The sequence below is a fragment of the Belonocnema kinseyi genome, chromosome 1, assembly GCF_010883055.1.
Source record: "Belonocnema kinseyi isolate 2016_QV_RU_SX_M_011 chromosome 1, B_treatae_v1, whole genome shotgun sequence".
Lineage (NCBI taxonomy): Eukaryota > Metazoa > Arthropoda > Insecta > Hymenoptera > Cynipidae > Belonocnema > Belonocnema kinseyi.
The window spans coordinates 2186816-2197069 of NC_046657.1; the positions used below are offsets into that span (position 1 = coordinate 2186816).

The window sequence follows — 10254 nt, forward strand, 5'->3', positions numbered from 1 at the left end:
TTCAACTCAAAATTTGAATATTTTGTCTGATTAAAAACTCAACTATGTAGTTGAAAATTTTTTTAAAATCAAAATATATAAACTCAAAAATAACCAAATAAAATTTGGAATAGAATTACATTCATTATTCGAATGTATTTAGTTAAAATGTATGTAATTTGCTCTAAATTCGCCTTTTTTGTGTAAAAAAAATTATATCTTCTTGGTTAAAACTTTATGTAATTTTCTTTAGATTCCTCTTTTTTGGTTGAAAATAAATTTTTTAAATAAGAATAAAGTATTTTGTTGAAAATTTGTATTTGTAGGTTGAACCATACTGTTTATTATTTTTAATTACAAATCTTTTTGTTAAAATTTGAATGGCTAAGTTTTCGTTGATTTTTAACTATTTAATTGAAAATTCAACTACTTTGTTAGAAGTGTTTTTGTTTTTGGTTGCAAATTTATGGTTTCATTTGAAAATTTGTTTTTTATTTTTATTACAATTAATTTTTTGAGCTGATAACTGGACTATTTGGTCGAAAATTTAAACATTGTATAGAACAATTGTATTTTTGTATTGAAAATTCAATAATATTTGGTACAGAATTAAGCTATTTTGTAAAAAATGTGTTTTTTATTTATTGAAATTTGTTACTTAAAAAAACCTTACATTTTTTAAATTAAAAATTGACCTTTTTTAGTTAAAAATTCAACTAATTAGTTTTAAAAAATCGAATAAAATAAAATTAGGACTAACAATCACATTAATTGTTCAAGCCATTTAATTGAAAGCTTATTCGATTTGTTAAAAATTCGCCGTTTTTCATAGAAAATTCGGCGTTTTTGATAGAAAATTCATTTACTTGGTTTATGTTTTTTTTTTTTTTTTTATTTGTCTTCTTTGGCAGAAAATAATTTTTTTGGTTAAAATTCAAGTATTTTGTTGAATGTTTAACTACTTTTTAAAATTACAGTTTTTTTTTTAGAATCTTTTATTAGTTCATTTGAAACCTTGTTTCTTTTTTAATAAAAAAAGTAATTTTTTAAAACTGAAAATTTAATTAAGATAAGATACTTGAGAATTCTTCGTTTTTTTGTAAACAAAATTTTTTCCAACTGTAAAGAGGACAGTTTTGTCAAAAATTTAAATTTTGTATAGAACACTCGTGCTTTTATCTTGAAAATTCAATAATATTTTGTATAAAATTCAACTATTTGGTCCAAAATTCAACTGTTTTGTAGAAATGTTTTTTAATTCAATTTAATCCTTATTGAAAATTTAAATTTTTGATTAAAAATGGATATTTTTTATTTAATGTAATGCAGCTATTTAGTTGAATACAATTTTACAGTCAAAAAATTTGTAATAAAAAATAATAAAATAAAATTTGAACTAACATCAAATACACTGCTCAAAATATTTAGCTGAATTTCGTTAAATTTGTTAATAATTCGCCTTTTTTTGGATAGAAAATAAATCTTCTTGGTTGAAAATTCAACTATTTGGTGAAGTTTTTTTTTCAATAAAAAAAACAACAATGTTTTGTTCTTAAAAATAAAGTATTTAGTTAGAAATGTATCTGTTTTAAAATAACCTATTTTTGATTTTTTAATTAAATCCTTTTTTTGAAATGTGTATCGTTAGTTTACATTGATAATATCACTATTTAGGTTGAAAATTCAACTGTTTCACATAAAATTCGTCGTTTTATAGATTAATAATTCAACAATTTGATATAAAATTTTTTTATTTGGTACAAAATGAATCTGTTTTGTAGAAAATCAGTTTATATTTAATTGAAAATTAATTCTGCTCAATGACAATTTTATCACCCCAAGTTTCGTTAAAATTTATCTTTTTTACTTAAAAAATAAACTATTTAGTTTAAAAAAAAAAATAGAAAAATATAAATTAAACATTAATAAAATAAAATTTGGACATCATATCCATAATTCAAAGTACTTAAATAAAAATCTGTGTTATTTGTTAAAAATTCGTCGTATTAGGTGGAAAATTAATTTTGTTGGTTGAAAATTTAACTACATATTTGGTTAATAGTTTATTTGTTTTCTTAAAAATTCATCTAAAATGCAATTTTTTCCGAAATAGTAGAAAAATAGTGACATTGTTTAACAAAAGTGTTAAATAGTTAAATAGTGCAATGAGTCCGAGGCCTGCGATAATCTAAGGAAAAAATTGAAGCATATTTCATGGAGGTTTTTTCTTTGTTAGCTATTTTTCAAATTTGTGGAAGCATCTTTGATGATGCTTTTTCTTTTAATATATTTTTCAATTTCGCACTTTTGTGTAAGATGAAAAAATTACTAAGATACTAGAAAATTTTCAAAATTAAGAAGTACATAGCAGATAAGTATAAGATATTTTTAGCCGCAGAGGCAGTTTGGCAATGAGAGGAAAATCAAGAAAGGTAAAGCAATAAGACATGCCGAAAAATAAGCATTTATCTATCAAAAAAAGATTTTTATACAAAAATTTCAATTTCAAACCCTTTTAACTTTTTAGTCTTCAAAAAATAAAGACTTAAAATGGAAAATTTTTAAGTTAAAGTTGAAAACACACTTACATTATATGTAAACAAGTTTGAAATTTTAAATAATTGGTCAAATATGAACTTTTTTGTTAAAAATTTATATTTTCGATTTGAAAATTTAAGTCTTTTTTACCAAATTCGTCTTTAGAGCAGAAAAATTCCACATTTTGTTATGATTTTTTTTTTCATTTGCTGAAAAATCTTTGTTTGAAAATTCGTATGCTTTGGTAGAATTCAAATATTTTTTGTTGCAAATTCATGTATTTTGTTGAATATTCGGCTTCTTTCACAAAATATTAATCTCTATGTTTGAAAATGCATCTTCTTGGTCAATAATTGAACTATTTGATAGAAAATTAAATTTTTTATCTTTAGGTTCTTGGTAAAAAAATTTATCAATTTGATAATTAACTTTGTTTCTATTTTGGCGAAATTAAATTTGGTATGGTAAAAACCATTTTTTTGAACTGTAAATATAACTCCCATTTTGAGTTGAAAAATTATCATTTTTAGTGGTAAATTCATGTTTTTGTTAAGAATTCCTCTTTTGAAAATTTATCTTTTTAGTTCAAAATTAATTGTTTTTTTCATTAAAGACTCATTATTAAGTAAAAAATGCACTTCTTTTATTAAAAATTTCCCTATTTTGATGAAAATTCAACTATATTGTCAAAAATTCATGCATTCTGTATAAAATTTGTTTTTGTCTATTTTGACAAAAAATTAAATATTTTTAGTTGAAAATTAATCATTTTTCGTTAAAAAATCATCCTTTTAGTTCGAAATTAATTTTTTGTTCATTAAAGATTTATCTTTCAGTAGCAAATTAATTTCTTTGGATAAAAATTGAACTATTTTGTTGAAAATTCTTTGGTTCGAAAATAAATTTATGCTTTACCTGGAAATTTTGAAAAATGAACTATAGTGTTAAAAAATATGCACTTTATTGAAAATATGTCTTTTTTGGTATAAAACTAATCTTCTTGGTAAAAAAAATTCTTCCGCTTGGACAATTCATTTCTTCTATTAAAAATGAAAATTGTTTGAAAATTCAATCATTATTTTTTATGGAAAAATTCAACGACTTGGTTGACAATTCATGTCTTCGGTTGCACATTTCACAATTTAGTTAAAAAATACGTTTATCATGGTTAAAAATTCAAATAATTTAGTTGAAATTTCCTCATTTTTTTAAAAAGAAAATTTTACTAATTCCGCTTTTTGGATCAAATTTTTTTTTCATAGAAGATTTATCATCTACTTAAAAATTCTTTTTTCTTGGCTCGAAAAATAATTTGTCTTCTTTGGTTGAAAATTGAGTCTTTGAGAAAATTTGTCTTTTCTTGGCAGAAAATTAATCATCTTGGCTAAAAAAAAAAAATAATTTCGTTACTTGAAAATTGGACTATTTAATTGAATAGTTTGTTGTTAAAAATTGCTGTTTTTTAGTTGAAAAATCCTCGTTTGGTCTAAATTTCATTTCTTTGGCTAAATAGTCATGCTACTTATTTTAAATTGATCCGTTTTCTGTAGAAAATTCATCTATTTCAGCAGAAAATTAATACTTTGGTTAAAAATTGATCATTTTTCGTTAAAACTTCATCTATTTCATTTAAAATTAATTTTTGCTTTCATTAAAGATTTATATTTTAGTAGAAAATTCATTTCTTTAGATAAAAATTGAACCATTTGGTTAAAAATTCTTCTTGTGTTTGAAAATTAATTTGTTCTTTGCTAGGAATTTTGAAAAAGAAACTATATTGTTAAAAAATTGCTTGAAAATTAATTAAATCATCTTTATGCAAAAACTCAACTACATGTTTGACAATTCATTTCTTCAGGTGAAAATTGCGTTATTTAGTTGAAATTTCGACTTTAAAAAAAAAAATTAGACTAATTCCAGTATTTGGTTTAAAATTCTTTTTTTTTTATAGAAAATTTATAATTTCATCGAAAATTCATTTCTTTGGCTGGGAAATATGATTGTTGAGGGTTTAGTTTTTTTTTTTTTGAACTATTTTATCAACAATTAATTTTTCTTTTTGGTTGAAAATTCGTCCTTTCTGGGCAGAAAATTAATATTGATTAAAAAAAAATCATGCCGCCAGTTGAAAATTTTTCTATTTCATTGAATATTTGTTTTTGTTCTTGAAAATTGATCTTTTTTAATTAAAAATTGATCATTTTTAGTTGAAAATTCATGCCTTTTCATCAAAATTCGTCTTTTGGTAAAAAATAAATCTTCGTAGTTAAAAATTCATAATTTTTGTCAAAAACTAAACTATATTTTGTTGAAAAATCCTCTTTTGGTCTAAAATTAATTTCTTCGGCTAAAAATTCACAGATTTTTTTCAAAATTGATTTTTTTACTGTAGAAAAGTAATTTTTCCTCGTTAGTTTAAAATTCGTCACTAAAGCATTAAAATTATTTTTAGTTGAAAATGCATTGAATTATTTATAAATGTCGTTGAAAAATTATCTTTCTTTGTAAAAAATTATTCTTTGTTAAAAATTAATGAATTTTGTTACAAATGTAGCAATTTTTTCTATAAAAAATAAATGCATTAGTCGTACATCAAATCTGAAAGAAAAAATGATAACTGTCAGGGAAAATGGAAAATTGGTCAGGAAAGTGCAGGGAAGTTTGAAATTGTTATCTAGTAACTTTGTTCTCTAAATAACGCGCCTTAAATTAATTACATTGGGAGAAGTGGGATTTTTAATTAAAAAATTGTATGTAAAAAAAGTTCACCTCTTTTCTCCCGGTCCAGCCTGTTACAATTGAACCAATTGGGATTTATTTGTTTAAATAATATTTTTAACAGAATTATAAAAATGTAGATCATAAGAATTATAAATTCGAAATTTATCAAGAATTTCTTGGAAGAAACAATCTCCTATTTCTATCACGACCAGTATCAAATTTTATCGTGTTTACAAAATCGAAACAAGCTTTTTGTCACCTTCAAGGTCAATGATCTCATCAAGTTTTATGCTAGTTGTAATAGTCTCAAAATTTTTGGGAGTGAAAGGGAGAAAGTCGGGTATTCGGGTTTATTATCTTTTTTTTCTTTGCAACCAAGATAAAAGTTTGAAACCAGATGTTTAGATTTAGTTCCAATTTCACTTATTTGACTCGCGTTTGTTTTTTTAACCCCAAAAATTAACATCAACAATTTTATTTTGTACGGGTTTGTCAAAAAAGCTTTATTTCTGCATTCTCGTAATTTATGAAAGCTCTCCCCGAAGAATCATATTTTCATAATACTATTGTTACACTTGACGACAACTGGAAAATCGAGGAAACCAACTGGAATAAAAGTCCAACACCCAAAAATTGAAAACTTCCGATATCTTTGTCAAAATGATTCCTAATTCCCAACAGCACACTATCGAAATAAATAATGCATGATACGAACTTGACCCTGGAAAATCGAAACCCGAGCGAAAAAAGTGTTTTGGAATCCTTTTGTTTTGGATTTGGCGCTCAAGGATATATTTTTATTTTTATCACCGTCACGAAGCGGAAAAAGTCGGCTCGGAAACGATGCTATGCAGAATGTAGAGAGGAAATCTTGAATGAAAGGTGAAGAATAATAAAATTTGGAATTCGAATCAAGGATTTTGGATTTTGGAAGTGCGTAGTTTCAGCGAGGAAGCAGTGCGAGATGAAAATGTAGGTTATGTTTGGAGGACTTTTTGCCTTATCTTATAAATCGTAAGAAATAAACGAGTACGAACCGATAAGAATCCCTGGGATGAGTTTCCTTCGGCATTGTTTATTCCTGATAGAGAATTTTTCGAAGCCAAGAACCGATTTACTTCAGCATGCAACTCGCCAACGCGTTCATGCAGGTATAATCCAGCGAAACATCTAAAGAACGAAAAAGCTCAATATGGCCACCAGTCAACGCGCGACGAAAATCCCGAGAATTCGTGAATGAGGGGACTGGACTGGACTCGAGTGACTGAAGTCCCGAACCATCCGAACGGTCCAAGCTCGAACGAATCTGCCCGAAGGTGGAAGCTTTCCCTCGCTCGCGATATTCGCCACCAGTGCTCGTAACGAGTGCCCTCCGAACTCTTCTACGCATGCGTCGCGCTCGGTCTCTGATTCGTTGCTATTCTCGCGCAATTTGAAATGTTAAAAAATAACATTTTTATTGTTTATTATGAATAATGTCATTTTAACTTATATAAATGTTTGTTAGACCGATATTAATGAATCTTGATAAAAATAACAATTTATTAAGTGCATACTGTGTTATGGCTGTTTTTGCTAAATATATAAATTTTTGTATTAATCAATATAATTCTATTGAAAAACAAGATTGTCAATGCATTTTATTATTTTAATAAACTTTAAATAACAAAGTTTTCGAATAATGAAAAATATGCAAGAAAAATACAAGTGAGTACCAAAGGATATTTTTTATTTACACAGTATGCACTTAAAATTTTTTTATAAAGATTCATTAAAATCGGTCTAACAAACATTTATATAAGTTAAAATGACATTCCTAATAAATAAAAACGTTATTTTTTAACATTTCAAATTGCGCGCGAACAGCAACGAATCAGAGACTGAACGAGACGCATGCGCAGAAGAGTTCGGGAGACTCATTACGAGCACTGTTCGTCACATACTGTGACGGCTTGCGTATTGCCGTCAATTAAACTCGTTGATTTTATAATCTCAGTCGATAAAGAAGAAACTTTCTTTATCGTAAGATACGAGTTAATTTAAATTCTTACAAAAATTTAATAATTGTTTTATGAAATTGCTTATCAAGGTTATTTAGAATGCTAGTATAAACTCTTCAACATTCTCTCTCTCTCTTCTTCTTTAATTTTAGGATAAAATAATTTGCTTCATATACCTAATAAGATAAAATAGTATACATGAAAATGTAACCTTATTAAAAGTCAAGTGCGCGGGGCCTACGTGGTCAGCTTGATACGTTACGACATTCGTTAGCGAGCTCCTATTGGTCAGGCTCAACATCAAGGGGTTACACTTGACTCCCCTACTCTAATGCTACCCTTGCACGTAATCCAAAAAAGCAAAGTTATAAAGATATGTGACTCGGGGAGGAACGGCAGATATCCTTGAATCGTTGATATGCATTGAACTCGCGTCACTCGAGATCTTAAATATTAAATATTTGATATAGAAAGTAGAATCTAAAATGCATAAGTTCCGCGTAACTTAGTGTAGTCGTCGAATCTAGTTTATATCTAACATTAAGTGAAGTTAGATATAGAATTTAATAATAATAATTAAATTGTTTATATTAACTGTTGTGTGTGTGTCCCATGGATTAATGTGCAAAATTATTCATTTCAAATGACATTGAACTTGTGAGATTCTTAATTTCATCACCTGTGATTATTATAAGGATTTAAATAACCGCGGTAGTTGATTTTTAAATCAACGCCAATCAGCAGCGAAGCTTACGACTAGAAAAGGAATCCACCAATCAAAGAATAATTCTTTATATTATTCGGTGGATCCGAAAGGTAGGACGTAACATTTGGTGACAGCGTAGTGGGATTTGCTGCGCCGCGGGAACTAAGTTAAAACGCCTCAATCTTTCCCGGTATAAGTGGATAATCTTGGGACGATTATATTTAAGGCTCAAGACCCATGAGTACAGGAATTGGGAGAGGTCCAGTTAAAGTTTGAACCACCGAGAGTTCTGACATCCAGAGATCAGCACCGAGAGTTCTGACATCCAGAGATCAGTACCGAGAGTTCTGACGTTCAGAGATCAGCACCGAGAGTTCTGACAACCAGAGTTCAGCATTAAGATATTTCATAGCTGTGAAAAGAACAACAAGACCCCCCCCCCCTCCCCAGTGAATAGTAAAGTGTTGAAAATTGTCGCGATGTGACAAATTAAATTCTCCCCTTTGCTACATTGAGGTAAAGTAAGAAAATAGATATATTTAATCCAGCAATTCCAAAACTAGTGCCGCCGGCCGATGAGGCTGCCGCCGGCAGGGGGATGCCACCCCGGGCTGGGCAGCTAGACAGGCTCCCCGCTGTGAGCAGAAGGCTAGTTTCCTCGACTTTCGTGTACCTACCACGAGTGACTCTTTCATTGTTATGAACTTGCAATAACTGAAATTATAAAAACTTAGCTCAATTAAATTTTAATTGGCTGAATGAATTTCGTGATATAATTTAAAGAAAATGAAAACAAAGTTTTTGAAAATCGGTTAATATCCGAACTAATAAATGAAATATTTACAAATCTTGTGAATGCAACAAAAGTGCCATAACTCATGAAGTTATTATCCGATCTTCTTCTACCTTTTTTTAAAGTTTATTTGATAATCTAACAAATTTAACGGAACTAATAAAATTCTGTTGGTTAATATTTAACCAACTTTTCATTTTTTTCAACCGGCTCTAATTCTCTAACAACGAAAAGGTCAGCGAAGCAAGCAACCGAGCACGAACGGCTAGCGTCCAGTGTCTCACTTGGGTTCCAGTATTGTGAAAAAATTTGAGGGTGGGGCCCCTTCCGCTCCCCAGAAAGTGCATAAAAAGTTTGGGAATCGCTGAATTTTAATCCTAGGTAATGGTGTTTAACAGTTCTCAAGGCAGGAAAATAATAGAAAATTAATCGGAAATCAGGAAATATCAATTATTTGAGAACGTTAAAACTTATAAAATATGAAGTATAGATGCTAACAAATTTTTACTAAAAGTCTTTGCGTTCTATTCTGATTTTAAGAAAAGGATTAAACCTTAAAGTCACGGTTATCATAGAGAGTAAAAGAATCTTAAATTCAAAATAATAATCTTTCGTAAATATAATTGAAGATTTTAAAAATTATAACTAATTCTCTTGGGATTTTGTGCATTTCATCTAAGAATTCGAGTTTTAATAACTAAATTATTCAGTATTTTGAAATGACCTGTCAATAAAAATGGACATTGGCTGAAATTTATAAATCTCACAAGGAGGATTATAATCATCCTAAATAATAAAAATCAAGTGTAATGACATTTTATTTTTAAGAATTAAAATTTTTTTAATACATAATTGCGATACAATGAGTAATTAAATAACTAGGAAAACAGATACAATCGACTGATATTACGTTTTCAATATTACACCTTGAGCACTGACTGAAACTAAAATGCCTGTTACACGACGTGCTGGAAGGGTCACCAAGCGTGGTGAACCTGTAGCCAAAAAACAAAAGGTGATCAGAGTTAATACTGATCCCCCAAGCGTTAGAAGCGTAGCAAGCGAAACAAACTTTGATAATATCGTTCCTGGAGATAATAATGGCATCGCAAGAGCTCCATTGAGTGAAATTGTATCTACTTCAAATCGTTCAGTAGAAACAATGAGTTTGACAGGCGGGAATGATTTGTGGAACGGTGGCGAACGTAGTGTCGCGGTTCCCGTTCAAACTTACCCGCAAATAAGTCCCTTCATTTCTTTGTCTAGTACCCCTGATCCTTCGAAGGTTTCTAAAATAGTACGAGACATTATTCCCCAATTTGAAGGAAAAAATATGTCAGTCAAAATGTTCGTAGAACACTGCCGAGCTGCCATGTCTATGATCAGTCCTTTAGAAATGCCTTATTTGACAATGATAATTAGGACAAAAATTACCGGTGAAGCTCGAATCCATATTCAGGATCGTATTAATATGAGGTTAGAAGAAATATTAAAAACATTAGAGCAAATATATTCTC

General features: G+C 28.4%; 1 protein-coding gene across 2 annotated transcripts in view; it reads right to left on the reverse strand.

Annotated features, from left to right (window-relative positions):
* Positions 1 to 10254, reverse strand: part of LOC117181462 (piwi-like protein Siwi) — a 96475-nt gene that overhangs the window by 51390 nt on the left and 34831 nt on the right. The window contains exon 1 of one of the 2 annotated variants that reach the window (XM_033374178.1): positions 6276 to 6531. The exons of the other annotated variant lie outside the window; for it this stretch is intronic. Within the exon in view, the coding sequence (XP_033230069.1) occupies positions 6276 to 6310 (35 nt within the window). The 5' untranslated portion in view covers positions 6311 to 6531. Of the gene's footprint in view, positions 1 to 6275; positions 6532 to 10254 lie in introns of those variants that run through there. 2 annotated transcript variants of the gene reach the window in all.